General features: G+C 50.7%; 1 protein-coding gene across 3 annotated transcripts in view; it reads left to right on the forward strand.

Moving 5' to 3' along the window:
- Positions 1–583: 583 nt before the first annotated feature.
- The window catches only part of SHISA6 (shisa family member 6), a 256,659-nt gene continuing 233,540 nt past the window's right edge, over positions 584–23,702 (forward strand). For all 3 annotated transcript variants that reach the window (XM_068531004.1, XM_068531005.1, XM_068531006.1), the window contains exon 1: positions 584–1,227. In XM_068531004.1, coding sequence (XP_068387105.1) covers positions 584–1,227 — 644 coding nt within the window. The remainder of the gene's footprint in view (positions 1,228–23,702) is intronic.

Raw genomic sequence — 23,702 nt, forward strand, 5'->3', positions numbered from 1 at the left:
GCGGGGCTGGCGGCCGGGGAGCGGGCGGCCCGTGCGCCCGGGGCCTCGGGGCCCCGTCTCGGGAGCGGGCTCCGCGCCCCTCCCGGCCCCAGCCTCGCTCCTCGAGGGCTGCGCGCTCCCTCCCTTCCCGCCGCCCGCCGCCCGCCTCCCGGTCGCCCCACCCCGTGACCAGCTCCCCGTCTTGTCCCGCAGGACCCGCCCGGACGGGAGCACGCCGCAGCCGCCGCCGGGAGCCGCGCTTCGCGTCCCGCCTGAGCCGAGCCGCGCGCGGGGCCGCCGCCGCCGCCGGCGGGGGATGGGGCTGCCCGGGAGGCGCGCCGAGCCCGCGGGGGGAGCGCGGAGCCGGCGCGCAGCCTGAGTCCCGGCCGCCCGCGCCGGGCTGGTCCGTGCGCACCGCGCGCCGCCGCCGCCGCCGCCGCCGCCCGCGCCCCGATGGCGCCATCGCCCCGGCGCCGCTGACCGCCCCGCGCCGCCAGCCCGGCCCGCGCCGCCAGCCCGGCCCGCGCGGCCCCCTCGGAGCCCGGCCGGCACGGGGAGCGGCCTGCCGCGGAAGCCTCCCCGCGCCCTCCCGCCCGGCCCCGCCATGGCGCTGCGGCGCCTCCTGCTGCTGCTGCTGCCGCTGCTCGCGCTCCAGCCCCTGGACCTCCTGCCCGGCGCCTGGGGCGCCCGCGGCCGCGCCGCCAACCGGACCCTGAGCGCCGGCGCCGCGGCCGTCGGGGGCCGGCGGCCCGGGGGCGCCCTGGCCCGGGGCGGCCGCGAGCTGAACGGCACCGTCCGGGCGCCCGGTGGCCCGGAGGTGGGGAGCCGGCGGGGGCAGCCCGCGGCGGCGGTGGCGGCGGCGGCCAGCGCGCCCGTCACCTACGAGACGTGCTGGGGCTACTACGACGTGAGCGGCCAGTACGACAAGGAGTTCGAGTGCAACAACAGCGAGAGCGGCTACCTGTACTGCTGCGGCACCTGCTACTACCGCTTCTGCTGCAAGAAGCGCCACGAGAAGCTGGACCAGCGCCAGTGCACCAACTACCAGAGTCCGGTGTGGGTGCAGACACCCAGCACCAAGGTGGTGTCGCCGGGGCCCGAGAACAAGTACGACCCGGAGAAGGACAAGACCAACTTCACCGTCTACATCACCTGCGGGGTGATCGCCTTCGTCATCGTGGCCGGCGTCTTCGCCAAGGTCTCGTACGACAAGGCCCACCGCCCTCCTCGGGAGATGAACATCCACAGGTGAGCGCGGCCGCCCGGGGCCTGCCCCCAGACTCCCGGCGGCCTCACCCCTCTTTCCAGGCTTCCCTGTCCTCTTGGCTCTTGGCATTCCGCACCCCCCCACCCCCCGTGTCTCTGTCTCTGTCTCTCTCTCGACTCTTTTAAGTCAACTGAGGACCCCTTGCCTCTTTCACAGGCAATAAATCGGAGCCTTCTGTGCCCTCTTCTCCATTTCTTCAGAACCGGGAACGCATGCTTTGGTTGGTAGGGGGATTTACAGGGCAAAGTAGGGAGTGGTGGAGTCCGTGAGTTTGCGTCTAAGAATTGTCCACATTCCGTAACCCTGGGTAGGGGTCCAGGGTGCAGTTTTCAAGGCAGGTGGGCGCCTCGGTGCAGGCTCTTACTGCATTCGGTTTTCTGAGTCAAACCAGAGCGTCATCTTGGATGTAGGAGATTGAACGATGTTGGAACCTTACTGAAAAGAGTGTGAACTGAGTATTCCCGTGTGTTGGAGATGCGGGTGATACGGAAAAGAAGCCTCCTGGGGTGAGAAGGAATGCAGATCTAACCATTCCATCTTGACCAAGGGCATATGGTGTCTATTCATCACATCCTGCCGAGTGGGATGCTCTGCTTTCCTGCTGAGACTGGAGGACTTGTTCTTTTAAACCCTGTGGGCAGAACTCTCTGAGTTAACACTTCTTGCTGTGTTCAACCCGGTGGGTATCTTTCACTGTTTCCATAGGGAGGCAGTGGGGGCTGCCTCCCACCGAAACTTAACGCCAAGAGCTTGAAATATGGTTGTGCAGGGTTCCACCCTGACTGCCTCCCTCCCACCCCGCCCTCTAGCTCCCCGAGCGCCCCTTGGGAACGGGAAACCAGCCTCTCTTTACAACTCTGTTAATGATGCGCCCAGGGGGTGCAAACTCAGCCCTGCTTCCAGTGCCCTCGTGCTCATGAACGGCTGGATGTGGTTCAGCAGTCTTTCAAGGAACAAACCCTGCCCCGGGACATGCCTCCATCTCTGGCACATGGTGTGGGCACTGCCCTAGTAATTGGGACCACCCCACACTGCCCAGACTGGTTTCTCTGAGTTTGCCCGGCGGGCCCGCACCCTGAGCCGTACAGCTTTAGCTCATCTCTGCACTCTGCCTCTTACCCTTTGGGCCTGAAAACCTTGCCCCGCTGCTGCGGACGTTAGTCACCTGTACCTTGATGAAGAGAGAGAAAGGCAGATAGAAATTTCTGGGCGTGATTTCTTTCCCCCCTGGATACTGTGGGTGTTGAGAAAAGATGATACTCTGGCGGATTTTGAGTCAGATCCACAAAGTGTGGGTACTTTCATGTTGACAAACTCGGGTGTTGGAATTGGGTGCTTCTGAGAGGAGATGGGTTTATCAGCCTCACTCGTTAACCCTGAAGTACCACTGCCTTCATCCCACCCCCATCTTATCTCTCAGGGAGTAAGTCTGTGGCTGGTTGGTCCTGGAAAATGATGGAGGAATCGTGGCACATGGTCTGTGGTCAGTGCTGGCTCTTAAAAGCAGAGGGTCGATGGGATGGAGAGAGCAAAATCAGGACAAAGACGCTGCCTCCTTTGGGTTTTGTCTGGCAAAGAATTCTCTCTCTTGGCTCCCCTTCCTGAAGCAGATGTGCCTGGTTCTTATGCCTCTGCCTCTGCCTCTGGTCCCCTCGGTTGTTCACCTTCTCCTTCTTCTATGCTTCTGGCCTCTCATCACACTTTCCATTCTGGCCGGGACCTCCTGCCAGTGGATTCCCACAAAGTTTTCTTTGGGTTTCTCTCTTCCCCGAGCCGTTCTTCTCTGCACCCTTGGGGAGACCTGCCCCCTGCCCTGCCCTCCACCTCCTACTGAATTTATTCATCATCACCTGGGAGGATGCTGATGGCCTTTGGATGCTGGCGTTGGCCTGCGTTCTGTGGGCTTTGACCTTGGAGATGTCACTGTCCCCCCACCATGCTGACTCCCCAACCCACTCCAAACTAGGGCGACTAGTGTGTGTATAGGTGTGCGGCTCAATGGCGATGCCGTGGGGGCAGTTTCTCTCCGAGGTTGGGAAAGAGAGGTAGCCATGGGAAGGGCGATGCATTTCAGCCCTCAGACCATTATGTAAATGTGGGCTGTTTCTCTCTCAAATTCACCTCCTGATTTTATTCAGTTCACAGCACCTCTTCCAGCAGCTGCAGTCTCGCCTGTTCAGTGCTTGGGAAGCCATCATGTTGATGCTTGTTAGGCAGGGGACAGAGCATGTCTCCGTGTTTGGGAGGGGGGTGGGAGAGAGGACAGAGCACGAGCGATGCATCTAGGACACTCCCTGAATGACCTTGGGCAGGTCAGGGGAACGTTTTTCCATTCTGGATAACTCAGGCACAACGGCGTCCCACCCCAACCTCTCCCTTCCCAGGCGTGTCGGGGTGAGTGTGCACGTTTGCAGGAGCTGCCCACCGACTCCCGGGCGTGCATGAGTGGTACCACCACGCTCCCACTTTGCTCAGGCCTCGGAGGTCGTCGCTTGCTGTTTCAGGGAGTTTGGGGTGCAGATTGCCTTGTTGGGGACCTGGGGTAGGGAAAAGGAGAGAACGATGGAGAAAGAGATAAATATTCACACCATAATGGGTCCTCCCTGGGGAAAGTGGAGGAGGAGGAATGTATACTCTTCAGAGGTCCACAGAAGAGGTGGGATATGTGCTGGGTTCCGTACTCCTTGAAATAGTTCAGCAAAGGCATTTCCTTTCTGGAAAGGCAAAGAGTATTTTACCGATTCCGGCGTGTGAGCCTCTGTGAAGATGGTGGTTGGGCAAGCGGGTTGAGCGGGAGGGACGTTTGTGGGAGTGTTAGAAGGGTGAAAAGGAAGATGTTGCCTTAGGACCAGCCATCTGCCTCCTCTGTCCCCCTTAGGGCGGGCCTTCTTCTTCCCTCTCCAGCCCCCGCAGGGAGGAAGATTTAGTCTTTTCCAGAAGTGATTAGACCTTGCCATCTGTGTGAGAAGTCCCCCCCCCACCCCGGTGTCTCTGGGGCAACCATCGCCTCTCACACCAGAGCACGTGAGCACAGACTCCCAGCTGGACCTCAGGGAGGGGAAAGAGGTGGCCGCAGGGATCAAAGGCGCAGCCGAGTTCTGGATCTGGAGAGCCCTGGACATCGGGTGCCCACCTTTCCCACCCAGAACCCCATTTCCCACCAGGATCTCGGCCTCACCTAGCCCTTCTTTCCACCTGCCCGGGCTGAGGCTGAAGCTGCCGGCCCGCAGGCGTCCGCCCATCTCAGTGTTTCACGAGTGGCTTCTGCGATGCTTCCCTGGGGCTGTCTCTTCAGTGAGGGGCTGCCATGGCCTCCAAGGGCAGGGGCTCTGCCCAGGACACGGGCCTCAGAGGCGGGCTCCCTGTTGACATTCGGTTCCAAACCAGCCGTCCCACATTCCAGCCCGTTCCTTCCTCCTCACCCCGTGTTCGTTCGTTGGAGTCTTGGAGATGAGAATCATTCTGAGGGAGGAACTGTGTTGCTTGTTACAAAGAAGGCTAATTAACAGATAGGTCAGGAAGCTACCAGGGTGCTGTAGGTGCAGTTGGTGAGGCCAGAGGTGCCTCCGGTCCTCCCACCGCCTGCACAGGGATGAAGGGATGGAGGAATTTAAGGTGGGGATGGGTGTGGAGAAGTACTCAGGGCTGAGGAACGAAAAACCTGTTATGAGGGAAAAGGAAGCATATTAGGAGGCGACCCTGGTAGCCATCCAAAGGGGCCTTCATCTTCGGGTTCCTCTGCTTATTTCTAGAAGCATCAAGGGAACACTGTGTCCTACCTTTTCTTCCTCCAGAAAATAATTACAAACCCAAAGAGCTCTGTTTTGTCCTCACAGACCACATAATTGCAGTAGCGGGACCACTCTGCCGGCTGATTCAGTGAGTTCTCTTCCTAGGTTCCTAGGCAGTGAATTGTCAAATCACGCCAAACACTCCATTTTTTGAAGCACGGTGGGCTCACTATAATGAATTGATCTAAACCGAGAGTCAACTTGTTTTTTTGTTTTTTTTTTTTTAACTTCAAACATAGCAGTTGTTGGGAAAGAAAAATAAAGCATCTTGCCTTGGACTGAAGGTCTTAGCCTTGCATGTTTTCCATTTTCTTTGAGTAAAAAAAAACAAAATGCATGAAGGGAAAGCAGTGAAATTGTGGAAGAATTTAAGAAGGCTTATGGAGGGAGGGGTTCGGGGAAGGATACCAGGAAGACAGAAAGAAACAAAAATAGTAAAGGGAGGAAGGTAATCAGGTGAGAGAGGTGGGTGGCATTGTCCAGATCTGTGCTTGGTTTCCTCCTGACCCCTGCAGCTATGTGCATATGTATTCATTCAACAGATGAGCCCTGCCCACCCGCTGTGGGCAAGGAACATTTCAAATTATAAAATGTAAGCCTGTCGAGTGTATGTTACCTTTGACCCACGAGGCAAAGCAGAGTTCACTCTCCATTGAGCAGGTCAGCCATGCAAAAAGCCCTGCCCTTGGACACTCCTCCCTGGAACGTTGCTTGCTGTCTTCCTGGCCTCTCCCACCTCACCCCAGCCCCAGAAGGCATGCACATCGGTCCCTTTTCCCTGCCCACAACCCTGTCCCACGCCCAGAGCACATTCATTCGGAGGAATCTGCTGCTGAGTTACTAAGACTTGACCCACAGTTCTCTCGGCTGCCACATCACAGGAGGAGAAAAAGTCCAGCGCACTGTTTCCAACCTGTTTTAATGAGAGATCAAGTGAGTGTGCAGTCGATTTCAGATCAGTTGTGCAGGAAGTAGTGATTGAGAGCTGAAAAAGTGAGCTGACCGAAAGAGGTGATCCCAGACAGACACGCCCTGGGATCCAGAAGAGAAGGGAACTACGCAGAAAAAAGCTTCATCCCCCCAGCTGCCCTGCCGGGTTTTCCAGGGCCTGCCAGGATGGCCCTGAGATCTTCACTCTCTGGCTTCTCGCCGTAGTCAGCCAGAGTCCCCACTGCATGTTAGAAGTAGCACCCAGCCCCTGGCTGCTGGGTGTCACCACTGGCCTTCTCTGCCACCCCCCCCCCCCCCACCAAAGTCCTGCACAGTTTATGTTTGAAATTAGGGTGAATTCAAGTGCATGTTGTCTTACAATTCTCAGTACATCCCTTGACAGTATATATCCCGTGGAGCCACAGTGTTGTGGTTTGAACTTCCTTGTGTATAGACCATCTCAGATTGGTGGCAGGGGAGGGAGCTCTGACAGACTGTATGAGGGCCTAGGTTAAGTTCATTTTAAAAATAGTGTCTGCTGTGATTTTTTTCCCCTCTTTTCTCTACCTTAGGAAACTCCTACCTGTTATTTTTCCCTGAGTCACATTTATGACCCCCCACTTCCAGCATCTTCGTTCTTGGATGTTGCAGACGGGGAAGAGGGCTTGGCAGGAGGGTTTACCAGCAGCCCTTCAGAGGGTCTCAGACCCTTGGGCTTGAGCAGGCTTATTTTACACCCATTCAGGACAGATTGCTAACCTCGTCTTTTTTTTTTTTAATCTCTAGAAGTAAAACCAAAATGTTCTGAAAAGGCAGAGTAGTGCTTTCTATTATTTAGTCATCCATTACAGAACCATAGAATTTTTATTGTGGGCAAGTCATATTAACTTAACTCTCTAATTTTGTAAGCCAGGCAGCTGAAGCGCAGTGAGGCCAGATGACAAAGCCAAGGGTCCTCAGGGAGGGGGTGAGTGATCTGCAACTATAGAAGCCAGGGTGCCGGTATCCTGGGCCACAGCGTTGTCTTCTTGCCCAGTGGAAATCTATTCTATTTTACTTTACGTACAAATAACTTTCAGGTATTTAGAGATGTGAGTGACAGCCTTCTCCCTTCTCTTGCTTCCCTACATTTTTTCAGCCCTTTCTCATTCAATTTTTCCATCCACTAAAATGATTTCTGTTCATCTTCCCTGGTCCTTGGCAGTTTCTCCGAATTCCTTTGGAAAGGGCAATACCCTGATCTAAGTTTATTATTATTATCCTTTAATAAGATTTGAGTAATGCAGCTCATTTGAAGAAGGAAAATATAGCGCGAGCCAAAAACTTGTGAACCAGAGCAATGGGTCACTGGATAAAACTATGGGCAGAAACCTGTAATGAAAAATACGGGCTGTGAATGCTTTCTCTCCGTCCCAGAGATGGGTGGGGATGCTGAAACCAACCAGGTCCGACCTGGTCCAACCGGCCAGAGACCAGAGCCCCCCCCCAGGCATCCCGTGGTCCTGCGAGGGAGTGATTTCAGGTTTGTCCTCCAGGATGGCTCCCTACGTATAAGACAGCTCTGTGACCCGCAGACGTACATTGACTGGTGCCCATCCTGCCCTTTCTCAGCTCTGGGCCGAGAGACCGCAGGGCCAGGGTGAATACAAGGTGAGGGCTTCAGAGAAGCTTTGGGGAGGATGGCTAATGAAGCTGGACATTTGGGTCCCGTCATTATGAGAAATTAACGTCTGTGGCATGCAGTTCGGGGCTTTTGCCTGCATTGTGCCCACGTCCTCCTTGGAAAGAACCAGGACATAACTATCCTAATATGTCATCCTTCTAAGCAGTCACTTTGGGAGGCCACACGCTGATTCTTCTCTGGGAGATATTGCCGCGGTTCCTCTCTTGGAAGTGCTTTCAGAGCCCATGCATGCTCTTTTGACTTTTCATGATGGTAGCATATTTTTATCCTCCTAGGGTAGATGTGATTTTTGTAAGCAGCGATGTCATGGGGCTGAGGCCGACGGATGAAATAGGTGCTTGGCTGGTTATTGATCAGAAATGAAGGGTGCCTCCAGTAAGGAGACCTGCTGGCCCACTGGGCCGTGTCAGCTGCCTCCAAAGGCAGGTGCCCAGAGGAGGCGTCCCGGTATTGAATGGCAGCCCGGCATCAGAGCCCCGTGCTCGTGAGGACCACTAGGAAGGAGCCCCTCCCCTCACTGAAGGATAATTACCAACCTTAAGAAAATCAGCTTCATGCTCTCTCAATGTGTCCGGGCAGACAGCGGAGGGAGGAGCTGGGGGAGAGGGGAAGAGAAAGGGGTTCAATATGCAGAAAATGGCTCAAATAACTGCCCAGAAAGGGTTAAAAAATAGTCCCACATTTCTGCATGAGAAATGCAACTTGGATTCTTAATTTGATTCTGAGGGTAAAGGGACCCGATTTCTTTGGGATGCGTGCGGCCAGGCTTGGGGTCAGAGCCAGGTGCCGGCTGTGCCCTGCGCTCCCTCCTCTCCACTGAATGCCAGCCCCTCTGCAATTTGGCATCCAGACGAGGTCACCACTTGGGCCAGAGAGCCATCGACGAGGCAGAAGCGTTTACAAGCACAGGAAGATGGGGTTTCCGGTGAGCGTTGCCGCTAGTGTCCTAATGTGCGTTTCCTGCGCCTCCCCAGACCCCCCCCAAAAGTGTGTTCATTCCATGAGGTTGATCACAGACATGGAGCGAGGGTGGGGCAGGCCGAGTTTAAGGGCGGGTGACAAGGGGCCACCAGCTGCAGCAGTTGTGGCCAATTCCTTTTTTTTTTTTTTTTAAATTCACTAGTTTTTTTTTTTTTTTAAAGGAATTCCTTTATTTTTATTATTTATTTATTTATTTATTTATTTACTTTTGGCTGTGTTGGGTCTTCGTTTCTGTGCGAGGGCTTTCTCTAGTTGCGGCAAGTGGGGACCACTCTTCATCGCGGTGCACGGGCCTCTCACTATCGCGGCCTCTCTTGTTGCGGAGCACAGGCGCCAGACGCGCAGGCTCAGTAGTTGTGGCGCACGGGCCTAGTTGCTCCGCGGCATGTGGGATCTTCCCAGACCAGGGCTCGAACCCGTGTCCCCTGCATTAGCAGGCAGATTCTCAACCACTGCGCCACCAGGGAAGCCCTGTGGCCAATTCTTATTCCACTTTGGTGCTGGGGAAGCAGCGGCTGTGCTTCTGTAGCTGGGGCGGGGTTCCTTCTTCTCAGTAAGAGTTAGTGGGTGGTGAGGGGCTGGGGCAGAACCTCTGACCCTGCCCGCCCCCTAACAGTCACTCTCGAGCGCTCTGGGAGGAGTCCTGCTCTGCGGCTGGGCGCCCCCCTCCTCTGCTCAGGTGTCAGGAAGGGGGGAACTCAGTCTCCTAGGAGCTTACGGGACCCCGTCACCCATCACTCCAGGAAGCTGGTGTTGAAGACCTGAGATCTCAGATGAGGACTCAAGGTCACATGGGTGAAGCAGGGCGGGGAACAGGGAAACACTCAGAAGAGCCCCCCTTCTCCGGGGCTCCCTCTGAACCCGGCATCCTGCATTATCCCACTGCATCCTTCCACCACCCTGGGTCTGGTGGCCATTTAACAGATGACAGAATCAACTCAGAGAGGCTTAGTAACTTGCCCAGGGTCACACAGCTAGTCCATGGTTGGTCTCTGTCTCCTTTGGGGGCCAACAAGGCAGTTGGCTCTCACCTTCCTGAATATAAACGGGTCAGTGATACTCAGACTACTTGAGAAAGCAAAGACCCACACGCTCGTGCCCTGGGATGAGTTATCGCTGGAAGGGACTGGCGGTGAGTGACCTACGGGCCAGGGTACCTCAGTGCCGGGCTGGTGGCCTCACTTGCATTGCACGCAGGGCATGCAGGCGCCCAGGGCAGTGAAAGGGCTCCTCTTCAAGAATGGATTATGTTGGTGGAGGATTGTGAAGACAATACAAAGAAGACGTAAAGAATAAAAACAAACGAACAAAACCACATGGGTTTTAATTGAAAAAAAACCCTTAAAACGACTCCCCGCCCCCCGGCAAACCTTTAGAGTATTGCAAGGACCCCAGGGCAATTCTGCAGGAGTCCTGGCTCCTGAGAGTAATGGGGCACTAGAGAAAAGAAGGGATTTGGGGGCGAGAGGATGGACCTCGGGCCATGCCCAGTTTTAATTATGGAGAGACGGATGGCTCACAACAGCCCCATTTATCACAGCCCCCCCCCCCCCCGCCCCGTTTATAACCTCAAGCCCAGTGCGTGCGAGACCCGGGATTCCGGCCAGCTCACTCCTGCTTCTCTGCTCTTTGCCGGCTGGCCTGAATTCTCCGCGCCCTGCTTCCTCATTCCTCAATCTTTCCCCGCGTTTCTCTGCTTCTCGGGCCCTCAAGCCCTCTGTCTTGAAAAGCCTGTGAAAGGGAAGGAGCCCTGGGTTTTGCTCTCCAGCTCCAGCTGTTGCGGCTGGTGGTGGTGGTCACGGTCACGGCCACGGTGGTGGTCCCTGGCGGGGCTCACGCCCCGGGGTCTGCAGCTCCAGTGCAGGGGTCCCTGACCGTCGGATCGAGGCGGGTGTGGGAACGTGGCGGTCCTGAGCATTGTTTTCAGCCCCACCCCGGTCAGAGGGGCGGGAGAATGCTTGTCCAGAGCCGCTGTCCCCATCTCGGGACCTGTGGAGGCTGGGTTCCAGCCGGGCTCTGGGCGGCTGCGAGCTTGGCCCTGTTCCCTCGCGTTTGGGAGAGGAGTCACTGCTTTCTGCAGGCTTCACAAGCACTCTCGTTCTTCCTCGCTTTTTTGGCACGTGGTCTCGTGTACTGTTCCCATTAGCTCCGGCATTAAAGTCTCATTACTTAGGACATCTGTCCTCTGGACAGAGTCGCGGTTCCCTGAGCCAAATGTCGTCTTCTGGGAAGGATGCTTCACACCCAGACAGGCAACCCTTCCCTCTTCCTCCATCCTGCTGCTCCAGCGAGGAGGGGTTGGAACCCTGAGAATGCGTGCCGGGGCGAGGAGAAGCAGGAGCGTGTCCGGAATCCATCCATCCCCCCCGCTTCTGAGGTCCTGGGACACAGACGCCTGCCGTCATCCAGGGGCACGGAGGGGGCTGAACCCCACAGTAGCAAAGAAGTTGTTGCCAGGAGGGCTTTTCTCCTCCAGCCCTCGGATCGGCCTCGGATCCTATTAGTAGGGACTCTGGCCTCAGTCACCCCGATGTCTGGGCAGCTGGGGGTGGGCTCGTGTTAACCCACCTCCTGAAATGACCAGGCACGAGGCCCAGCCCAAGTGCTGAGGCTGTTCCAGAACTTTCGGAAGAATCTGGTTTCCAGCCTCCCTCTTGGACCCCCTCTGACTCTTCACTGCATCCTGAGAAATTTGCCTGAGCTTTTCCAGGAACGCTATCCCGGTGGCTCCGAAGGCTCTTCGTGCTGTGAGAAATCACGCAGCTTTTCTGTTCTCAGGTCCTCAGCAGCCAGCTTCGTACCCACTCTGAGCATTTGCGAAGAGAACCTGGCTTTTAGCGGAGGATCTGTGGCTTCTCTCTCTCTCTCTCTCTTCAGTCACATCATTAAAATGTTTCTTTTTGTTCCTTTCGGTGTCTTTGTCCGCTGCTGCCTCTTTCTCCATCTGTCCTTCTTTTGATTCCTCTTCTGTTGAGTTTTTTCCTTTCCTGGCTTCCTCCCTTTCTCCTTCTTGAACTTGTCCTGCTGTAACTTCATTAAACTGCATCAATTCAGACTCTGCTAATTCAAAATTTATCCAAATTGGACCTCAGCAAAGTTGCTTTTCTTTTCTGTCTCTGATAAAAAGCTGTGATGAACAGATTAATAGCTCAGACAAGACTGCAGAGATTGTGCAGGGCGCATCCGCCAGGCAGAAAGACAGACTGTTTTCAAGCAGGCTCTTCTGTAGACAATTGGCATGCTAATTACAAATCATTCTTATCTGTTCAATAAAGTAGCTCTCCAAAGATCAATGTTTTTTTTTAGCCTAGTTTGTAATCCTGCAGTGGCCCAGGAAGCAGTAAAAATGCATTTCCTTTAAAGCATTTTATAATTTCCTTGTCTGTTTTATTGACTGGGATTAGCCTGCCCCTATTTCTGCTGAATTTGGTGACGCTTGCCTGTAGGCCGCTTCGAATTCCCTCTTGAATTCCCTCTGGGGGCTCCCGCTTATTTCCCCTCTTTCTTGTTTCTTGTTTCTTTTTTGTATTTCCCTGAGTTTCTAGAATCCAGAAACTCTCGCTTTTGGCTTTGAGAATTCTGTGATGGACGATGCCACCACCCAGGGCGCCCCTCATTCCATCTTGCCGCAGGGTGACCAGATGGGCGCAAGAGGTTAGGGTCCTGAAGGCAGACTTAGGAGGTCTGGCGCTCTCTCTGGGGGATAAGAGGACAGAGACCTCTGTCTTTCCTCCCTCCGTTCTTTCCCTATTGCCTGTTCCTGCATCACTGTCCCAACACCACTGTAGGACAAGATAGGATGTACTTAGATGCACCCTTATGGAAGAGGACATGGACCGCTCTTTGCCTGCTTTTGTGGCTCTCGAGGGACCCCTAGCAAAGCCCCCTTTCCCTCACTCTTGGAGGTCGTCATCCATCTTTCCCTGCCTTAGAGCACTTCCTGAGATAGGAGGCAGGCTAATGGCAACTTCTGTCACTTCCTGGGCCCATGACCTTGGGTGAGTCGCTTGGCCCCCTCTGGCCTGTTGGCCCTGCTGTGGGTTGGGGGCTATCAAGTTGTGGAGGTGTGTTCATCTCCGGCCCATTCTGATCTCCGCACACCTGGGAAATTCAGGAACGCAGAGTCTAGGTCTGTCCTTTCAGATGCAACAGCCCTGGGGTGCAGAAGAAAATGCATTTTCCTCCAACGTTCCATTCACATAAGAATGCTGTCTCCACGTGGCCTCACGGGAATGCTTGTCTTTAGCATCTTAAACTCATAGACTCTCTTGGGTGAAAGGGGCTGATGAGGTGCTTTCATGCCTCTCCCGCTGGGCGCGCCAGCTGCATCTAGAGCTGGGGCTCCCCCTCCCCCTGGAGGTGGTCCATTCTATTGTTAGGACGCAATTCCAGTTAATTCTCATGGGAAGCCAATATTGACTTCCCTGGCATGAGGTCTGCCCACCTGGGCAACCCCACCCTTGTGTACCCCACCCCTTCAATAGTGGCATTGATGAGAAGGTACTTGAACTTGGAAATGACAATGATGTTTATAATTTTTTTAATAGAAGAAGGAAAAAAAAAAGAAATTGAAGAAAGAAAAGAAAGAAAAAGGGAGGTAGGAAGAAGGAAGAAAAAAAAATAACTGAGTCTTTTGCAGAAAATGTTGCCCCGGCCCATTTGACCCATTTGCCCTTTTAATACCCCAACAGGATCCTGATTTGTTTTGCTCATGACGTGAATCCCTGTGCTTTTTATCTCGAAGTTTCCTTGGCTGGTAGCAGACGCACGATTTGTGATGGCCTCACAGGAAAGAACAAATAGATACTCTCTTTGCACTTGGCTTGCAGAGTCCAAGTTCAGGGTTTAGCAAAAGCTGGTGTGTGACCAGATGCATTTCTGACCTTAGGCCTGAGTGGAAAGTATGGGAGGTAGGTGGTCCCTTCCAGGATGACCCGTAGCCACAGCCGTGCCATGTGGCTCCCTCGCCACACCAGGAGTTTTGCCATCTGGCATTGTTGAGTCAGCCCGCCAAGACTCCCCTCTTGCACCTGTACGCATGGACTTTCGTTGTGGTTCTGTTGGCTGAGCCTCTAGACACGGGGAGGCTGTATTTGGATTGATTTATTAATCGAATGTTTAGTGCTTACGAGGTGCCAGGTTCTGTTCTAAGTGCACTACAAATGTGAACTCATTTAATCCTCATAATAACCCTAAGAGGTAGCCGTTATTTTTGGCCTTGTTATTTTGGCCTTATTTTTTTCAACAAGGACACAGAACCACAGGGCACTTAAGTAGCTGCCTAACGATCACCAATATCCTAAGTGGCCGGAATTCTGACCCAGGTACTGTGGCTCCAGAATCCCTGTGTTTAGCCAGTGGGCAATACCGCCTTCATTTTGCCTCTCCTATAGATTTACGTCTGTGTTTATAGCAAATCAGGAAAATGACACCAAGGGTATCAACAGTAAGAGCAGCGGTAGGTGCATTTATTAACTCATCGATCTCCTGGCTGCCCAAGTGACCCTGCTAACAAGTCTCGGTAGCAGTTTTGTTCTCCCAGGTCCAGACGGTAGCTGGCCTTGACACGTCCAGATCTTTGATTCATGCTCAAACAGTCCAGATATTTCTGAAAAAGTCTAGGCTCGGTGTAGATGCTACCGAATTTCCCAGGCCTGGGTACATTTTCACATGATTCACGAGGCAAGGAGTGGCGTGTGTGGAGGAGAGGCCGTTAGGGATGAATTGGGGTCCCAGGGGGTGCACGTCGACCCTGTACCTAGCTGCGGTGCGTCATCGAGGGACGGCTCCAGGTCAGGCACTCATTGGGATGCAGTGACTTGCCTTGCCGGCCTGAAAAACAAAGCAGGCAGGCCGAGCTTTCCCTTGCTAAGTTCGGCTGTGTTTATTGGCCATGATGAATTCCGATTGTGCCGGGGACAACTCAGACCTGCAGAACGGCTGGGTGCAGATGCACAAACATTGTTAATCACAACAAAGGAGATTCTCCCCATCCATTCGGAGCCTCTGTGTACGTGGAGAGCGGTCTTGTGCACACACAAAGCCGGCAGCTGTGTTTTTCAAGTGGACTGTAAGAGAACCAGAAAAAAGGAGAACTAAATTAAGCCATTCTCCTCGGTCCGTGTTTATTAAAAATATATTCACTTCAGTTGTCTGGAGTGCATGTTTCAGAGAATAAAAGCACCCCGACTGCCCAGTAGATAAGGATGAGGCTGAGGGTAAAGAGGCCTCTAGCTGTTCCCAGAGTGGCAGAGTCGAGTAAAAGCTCAGTTATCCGGGACTCTCATAACCAGAATATTTTATTTAACCGGAGTAGAATGTCTACACTCTACTTTTAGGAGAAATACCACAGAAGTAGCTATCAGAATTGTCCATGGTTCATTCTCCAGTTTTTGTAGGATTCCATTTCCTAGATTGTCTATAGTTTATTGAGTTTTCTCTGTGAAGAGAACTAAAGATTAGGTTGGTGGCCCTCTCATGGAAGAACTTTGCTTTTTTTTTTTTTTAAAGTAATTATATTCAGTATATGCTACTTAATTAGGCAGGAATGCTTTTAGAAAATTCTTCAAAAACAAGAGTGTTCTCATTAGTCCTTAGGAATTAAAACATTAACCAGAATAGTTTGTTCATGGAATGGTTCATCTGTTTGGCCTTCTATCGTACCCATCCCAACAGCATAAATTTGTTTCCTGCTGCTTCCGAAAAGAGAAGGGTCCTGACTAGGGGGTCTTAACTATGCAGCTTGCCTTGCTCTTGGCACAGAAAAACTTACTGAACGCTGGCTGAACTGATTTTCTCCCTTCCGTGGCATTTATGTGGCTCTCAGATCCAGAGACATGGCAGAGGCAGAAGGCTGGTTTCCATTTGTTCCACTTCAGTGAGCAGAGATATTCATGGTATCTTCATGGACAGCATGTTAATTGAGCTCAAAAAGACTTATCAATAAACTAGGGTTCCTAGCTTCCCCACTTAATTTGGGGGGAACCTAAGTTTTACCCCCTGCTCTATGAGTGAAGATTGGGACAAAACAATTCCAAGTTTTTATCTGGCACTCTTGTGCCACATTTGTTTTCAAACTTGGAAGCTCCGTGAAGTCCAGGGACTGCTGAATGGAGGGTAAGAACTTGGTAGAGTAGGGCTCTGGCTCTTACTCTGGCCTCATGCAGAGCAGGAGTCTAATGAAGTATATTGGTGTTGTACTCAGAATTTCATTTGATAGAAGGTTGCCTGCTAAAACAATGTAAAAACTTTCATAGCTGTTGGTGGTCATGACTCACTAAGGTGAATAGAAATGGGCAGTTGGGTGACCACTGAGTTCTGTCTGGGTAGATTTTTCTACTAAAGATTGAACATGCTCTGTTATCTCCTGTTCAGAGACCACTGCAGGAACACAGTAGGTGAAAAAATAAATGTGATTAAGTGGATGGAGGATTGGAAGGAAAGGTGGATGGATGGATGGATGGATGGATGGATGGATGGATGGATGGATGGATGGGGTGTTGGATAGATGGATGGATTAATGGATGGATGGATGGATGGATGGATGGGGTGTTGGATAGATGGATAGATTAATGGATGGATGAATGGATGGATGGATGGATGGACAAATGGGTGAATGGATAATTCAGTGGTATAAAGTCAGCCTCTGTAGCGTAACCTACTTATGTTTGAAATCTGGATTTACCGCTTACCAGCTCTGACCTCAGACAAGATATCTAACCTCTCAAAGTCTTAGTTTTCTCATCAGTAAAATATGGCTACTGATAGCACCTACTGTATAGGATCATTTTGAGGATTATATAAGATAATGCATAAAAGAGTTTAGCACTCTGTTTGGCACATAGTAATGGCTCAATAAATTATAGCCCTTAATTTCCCAAGCTGGCAAGACTATGTATGAAGCAAAGGTATAACCAAGGTTTTGTTTATTTTTCTCATGTTAGGGGAATCATTTGCCATTTTAAGAAAGATTTCATGTCTTGAATACAGGTGGCAACACATCAAAATGTCGACCAGGCTTGGTTCCTACAGGAATTGCAATAACTCAACACTTAGGGAAATTCAAACACACTTTCATTCCTCGGGACCACTGACAACATTAACCAAGGCGTTAAGCGAATAAATAATTGGTCTTGACCTGAACCACTCATTGACTAATTGTTTCTCCACGCCCTAATATTAACCGGCATTTGCTAAATTAGCAGACCCAGCTGGAGAGACTGGGAGGACTCGTTCAAGCTGACAGTCCCTAGGAAAGTGAGATGTGTATAAAAGGCAGCCCCACTGAGCAGGACGTCAGGACTCCAGCCAGAAGCCCTGGGTTGGAATTTTGGTTCCATCGTGTTCTTGTCCTAGAATTAGTCTGAGCCTCAGTTTTGTGTTTAAAATTGGGGTAACCATAGCTGCAGAGGTCCCAGGTTTAGTAGGGCCGCCACGCCGGACAAGGCAGGTAAAGCCCTTAGAACCTGTTCAGTGCTATCCATATGTAAGATGGGATCTCAGTTTTGCAGATGGTTAATATACAAGCAACGAGTCCTGAAGAATGCAAAAATTTCCTGGCTTGAGTGATCAGAATGACTGTTTTCCCTGTTCAGATTTGCTGCCCAATTAATTAACTCTCCCCTGCTCGCCACACACCCACGAAAGCCAAGGAATCCATGTGCAGCGAACCAAGGCAATTAGGTAGATAATTCAGGCAAAAAGCATTCCTTTGTTTCCTATATCCAGATATTGCAGCAAAGTGGCTCTGGGGGAGGGGGAGATTGGGGGATTGGGATGAGCAAGACAAAGAACCAGATTCTTCAAGTTCTTAAATTAGACCTCTGTAGTGGGCACGGGGTGGGGGGTGGGTGCGGGGCTGCCCTTGGCTGGGAACCAGCCTCACTCCTCACTGGCCCGTCTCTGTCTCTCACCCCCAGATGCTCTTTCCCTGGGAAGGTCTCTCTCTGATCCCATCTCCCCATCTCTCACCTTCTGAATCTCATTCTTTCTCTGAGTTTCTCTGTGTCCCATTTTCTCTCTGGCTCTGTCTGCCTGTCTATCTGTGACCCTCTGATTCTGTCTCCCCCCGACTCTGTCTCATTGTCTGTATCTCTCTTTACTCTATCATCTCTGCATCTCTCCCTCGGCCTGTCTCTGGCTCTGAGTCTCTGACTCCCTTCCCATCGGTTTGGCTCCCTTTCTGTCCATCTCTTCCCTCCCCTTGTTTCCTTTCCCTCTCCTTCTGTCTCCACCTCTGTCCCTCTGTCGCTCCCTTTCTCTCGGTTTGTCACTGCCTGTCCCTCTCTCTCCCCCCACTTCCGACCCCAAAGGGGTCTCTGTCCCTTTCTTTGACCCCGAGAGCTGCAGCCATTCTCTCACAAAATCTGCTTTCCGCTTCCTCAATGACCAATTTTCTTTCCTACGGTGAGAAAGTAGCTCAGGCCTTAACCCATTTCCTCCGGCGTCTCCAAATTAATTAGGTGAGACCGGGATCGCACATTTCAGAATTAGAATAATACCTATCCAGCACCCTGGAGAGAAGGGGATGGAAGGTGGAGAGGAATGGGAGCGAGGAGGGAGGTCACCGAGCTGAGGGGCTGAGGGAAGGGTGTGTGAGCTGAAAGAGGGGGACCCAGCACCATCTGGGAACGAGGGCCACCTTTCTGGCTGCCGGAGGGCACTGGGAAAAGGGGGCTCTCGGAGGATGGTGCTCAGGAGGCCAGGATCACATCCCTGGCTACTGTCCTCCTCGTTGGGACCACACAGGGCAGGGTCCCTGCCCCCAGCTAGCCTGAATCTTCAGCACATCCATCCCCTTTGGCTGTGCAGCCCAGCTCAGCCCTGCCAACGGGGCACTTGGAGAGGGTACCATGCAAGTCATTACCTTTAGGAGGAGACAGTTTGGCTGTAACCCAGTTAAAACTCATTCACCAGCAGCAAGCCAGAGGTGAGCAGAGATGCTCTGGGAAGCCTGACGGTCTCCAAAGAGGTGTCTTCCCTCTTACATCTCATCCCGCAGGGCCTGCATCCTGCAGGGCTTCTCAGGAGATGGGCGCCGAGAGTCCCCTTCTCCCAGGCCCCCCCATCGTGGGAGTGCTGATCTCAGTGTGAAAATCTCTTCTCTGCTGGGTCCTCCTTGGCCAATAAGCCTGGAGCGAATCTGCTGTGAGTTTGCCATTTACACTGTCCATATGGACAAAAGGGATGAAAGCCCTACAAGGATGGGACAAGGATGATCTTCACTCCTTTCTCTCTTTGTTTTTCTTTGTTTTTCTTTTAAATTAATTTTTATTGAAGTATAGTTGATTTACAATGTTGTGTTAGTTTCTACTCTACAGCAAAGTGAATCAGTTATACCTATACATATATCCCCTCTTTTCCTTCCCATTTAGGTCACCACAGAGCATAGAGTTCCCGGTGCTATACAGTAGGTTCTCATTAGTTATCTAATTTTACTCATAGCATCAGTAGTGTATATGTGTCAATCCCGGTCTCCCAATTCCTCCCACCACCACTTCCCCCTTGGTATCCATACGTTTGATCTCCATGTCTGCGTCTCTATTTCTGCTCTGCAAGTAAGATCATCTATACCATTTTTCTAGATTTCACATATGTGCGTTAATATATGATATTTGTTTTTCTCTTTCTGACTTACTTCACTGTGTATGGCAGTCTCTAGGTCCATCCACGTCCCTACAAATGATCCAATTTCGTTCCTTTCTATGGCTGAGTAATAATCCATTGTATATATGTACCACATCTTCTTTATCCATTCCTCTGCTGATGGACATTTAGGTTGCTTCCATGTCCTGGCTGTTGTAAATAGTCCTGCAATGAACATTGGGGTGCATGTGTCTTTCTGAATTATATTTTTCTCTGGGTATATGCTCGGGAGTGGGATTGTTGGATCATATGGTAGTTCTATTTTTAGTTTTTTAAGGAACCTCCGTACTGTTCTCCATAGTGGCTGCACCAATTTACATTCCCACCAACAGTGTAGGAGGGTTCCCTTTTCTCCACACCCTCTCCAGCATTTATTGTTTGTGGATTTTTTGATGATGGCCATTCTGACCAGTGTGAGGTCATACCTCATTGTAGTTTTGAATTGCATTTCTCTAATAATTAGTGACGTTGAGCATCTTTTCACGTGTTTGTTGGCCATCCTTTCTCTCTTTGAATAATGGCTGAGCAATGTGCCAAGACCCGGGGATACACTGATGGCCCAGACACCCAAGATCCCCTGACTTCAGATGTTCATCTTGGTGTCTCCAGCCCTAGTTGTCCCAGAGCCCAGCCTAGCGTCCGACCTTGGTACACATCTCTGGAACTAGATTGCACTGAGCATTAATCAAAGACCCACCTCATGTAGTGCTATGCAGATGCAGATCTGAGTTTCTCAACCTCGCCACTATCGGCATTTTGGGTGGGATAATTCTTTGCTGTAGGGGGCTGTCCTGTGCATTGTAGGATGTTTAGCAGCACCCCTGGCCTCTACCCACCAGTTGCCAATAGCACTTCCCTCCCCAGTTGTGTGACAACCAAAAATGTCTCCAGCCATTGTCAACTGTCCCCTGAGGGGCAAAATCATTGTCGTCGATGTAGATTTAGTACTGACCTTCCAAAAGCGTGGTCTTAACCACATGACTCCGTTTTCTTTTGTAGATACCTGAGAGGTCTTTGTAAGAACGTGAGAGGCAAGAAAAAGAATATAAGCTTTCTTTTTGTAATAGCTTTATTGAGCTATGATTCACCTACCATAAAATTCATCCTTAAATTTTAAATTGTCCAATTCAGTGATTTTTATACATTCACAGAGTTGTCCAACTATCACCGCTAGCTGATTTTAGAACTTTTTCATCATCCCCAAGAGAAAACCTGTACCTATTAGCCATCAGTCTTCATTTGCCCCTCCCCCAGCCCCTGGTAACCGCCAATCTACTTTCTGTTGCTGTGGATCTGCCTAATCTGGATATTTTATATACATAGAATCATAACATGTGGTCTTTCATGACTGGATTCTTTCACTTAGCATGTTGTTTCCAAGGTCCATTCATGTTGTAGCACATATCAGAACATCATTGCTTTTTTAAGGCTAAATAATAATACATTGTGTGAATACGCTACATTTTGTTTATCCATTCTTCAGTTGATGGACATTTGGGTTATTTCCACCTTTTGGCTGTTGTTAATAATGCTGCTATGGAGAATTCCCTGGCAGTCCAGTGGTTAGGATTCAGCGCTTTAACTCCTCGGGCTCCGGGTTCAATCCCTGGTCGGCGACCTAGGATCCTGCAAGCCATGCAGTGTGAGCAAAAAATAAAATAAAATAAAAAATAGAAATAAAACATTTCATTGATGTATTATAATAAATAAATAAAATAAAATATGCACAAACCAACTTGAATGGGCCTCTGTAAAAAAAAGATAATGCTGCTATGAACTTTCATATACAAGTTTTGTGTAGGCATATGTTTTCATTTCTGTTGGGCATATACCTAGGAGTATTTTAATTGCTAGGCCATATAGTAACTCTGTTTAATATTTTGAGGAACTGCCAGACTGTTTACCAAAGGGTCTGCACCGTTTCACATTCCCACCAGTAGTTTATAAAAGCTCCAATTTCTCCATGTCCTTGCCAACATTTGGTATTTTCTTTTTGGTTGTAGCTATCCTGGTGGGTGTAAAGGGTTATCTCATTGTGTTTTCGATTTGTATTTTCCTGATGACTAGTGATGTTGAGCTACTTTTCACGTATACCTTTTCTGGAGAAATGTCTGATTATATCTTGTCCATTTTTAAATTGGGTTGTTTGTTTTTTTGTTTTTTTTTTTAAGAAATTCACGTTCTTTTATTTATTTATTTATTTATTTATGACTGTGTTGGGTCTTCGTTTCTCTGCGAGGGCTTTCTCTAGTTGTGGCAAGCGGGGACCCCTCTTCATCGCGGTGCGCGGGCCTCCCACCATCGCGGCCTCTCTTGTTGCGGAGCACAGGCTCCAGACGCGCAGGCTCAGTAATTGTGGCTCACGGGCCCAGTTGCTCCGTGGCATGTGGGATCTTCCCAGACCAGGGCTCGAACCCGTGTCCCCTGCATGGGCAGGCAGATTCTCAACCACTGCGCCACCAGGGAAGCCCAAGTTGTTTGTTTTTTATTGTTGAATTGTAAGAGTTCTTTATATATTCTGGATGCAAATCTCTTAGCAGAAATATGATTTGCAAATATTTTCTCCCATTCTGTGGGTGTCTTTCATTTTCTTCATGCTGCTCTGATGCAGAAATGTTTTTAGTTTTGATGAAGCCTAGTTTACCTGTTTTTTTCTTTCATTCCTTGTGCTTTTGGTGTCGTATCTAAGAAACCATTGCCAAATCCGAGGTCAGAAAGATTTACTTCTCAATTTTCTTCTAAGAGTTTATAGTTTTAGCTCTAAATATTTAGGTCTATGATCCATTTTGAGTTAATTGTTATATATAGTGTGAGGTAAGGGTCCAACTTTATTGTTTTGCATGTGGATATCCATTTGTTGAAGAAACTTCTTCCCCCATGATCATGACACCCTTGTTAAGAATCAGTTGAACGTAGACGTATGGGTTTATTTCTGGACTCTTCAATTTGATTCCATTGGTCTGTATTTCTGTTATAACTTTTTTTTTTAATTTTTATTTATTTTTATTTTTTATTTTTGGCTGCGTTGGGTCTTTGTTGTGGTGCGCGGGCTTCTCACTGCAGTGGATTCTCTTGTTGCGGAGCATGGGCTCTAGGCGCGTGGGCTTCAGTAGTTGTGGCTTGCATGCTCGAGAGCGCAGACTCAGTAGTTGTGACTCATGGGCTTCGTTGCTCCGCGGCATGTGGGATCTTCCCGAACCAGGGCTCGAACCCGTGTACCCTGCATCAGCAGGCGGATTCTTAACCACTGTGCCACCAGGGAAGCCCTCTGTTATAACTTTTAAGTCACTGTTTCCTTACCATAGAAAGATGGTAGGAAAGTGCCTTTGATAAACAGAAGGGTGAAGGAATCAAGGTAACGTGCGTGGATGTGTGGTTAAAAAAATATATAAAATATTGATCACATTTTGGAATTAAAAGGGATCTTAGAGGTCATGTTAGTTTAAACCCTTTGTTTTGCTGATGGGGGATAAAAAGATTAAATTTCGACTTCAGAGGTTAACAAATCTGCCCAAAGATTTACGGCTCATCAGTGGCAGAGCTGGGATTAGAACCCAAATCTCTTGATTTGGTAGGGCAATGTTTTTTCTTATTCCCAGGCCCCAGGTCTGCCTGGACTCCCTTTACCAAACTAGTGAGGTTCTGTCTTCCCCTCCCTCACTTCTTGGTCCACAGAAGTGAATGGGGTGGTGGCGTGTGTCTGCCTTTTCCCTTAGAGCCTGAGAAAAAAGAAAGCCAGTGCGAGGAAAGCATTTGGAAAATCTGAAATTGCTATATAAATGCCACTAAATGATAAGATTACCAGCTTGATGCTCCTCTCTCAGGAAGGTTCAGCAAGTCAGGGGCGGCATAATGAAAGGAAACAATCCACTCCCAGACACGTTTTAAACTGCTGCGGTTGGTTGTCGCTTTTTGACGGAGGCAGAGTGCAGGGAGCTGGAATTCCAGTGGAGTGAAGCCTCAGAGTGGGCTGGCCGGGAGAGGCCTGGGGCATGGTGCCTCACCCACCCCTCAGGGACCCAGGTAGATGGAAGAGTTCCTCCTGGCTCGTGCACTCAGAACCGGGCGCCTGGCCCTGAAATGACAGTGTCCGATGGTGGTCCCTTGTGGCTCCTCAGAACATACCTGCATGTCTCTCTTTCCCACTGGCAGTGGTATCACCTGTCCCACCCACAGAGGGAGTCCTGGTCCAAACCAGGTCGGGGAGCGATTTCCCCTAAATGCTGAGCCCCTAGAGGGCAGGAATTGTGTTCTCTTTACCTCTTGTCTCTGCTGTGACTAATGCATGCTGAGTCCTCAGTAAACATATGTTTGGCTGTTGAAGAGAGGCGTTGGGTGGATAAAAGCTGCTCTCGGGGTCCCTGGGTCCCTTGCAGAGGGCATGGACCTCTCCAGCTACAGCAGCATCTCTGTGCATCTCGCTTTC

Source organism: Eschrichtius robustus, chromosome 20 (assembly GCF_028021215.1).
Source record: "Eschrichtius robustus isolate mEscRob2 chromosome 20, mEscRob2.pri, whole genome shotgun sequence".
NCBI classification, from domain to species: Eukaryota; Metazoa; Chordata; class Mammalia; order Artiodactyla; family Eschrichtiidae; genus Eschrichtius; species Eschrichtius robustus.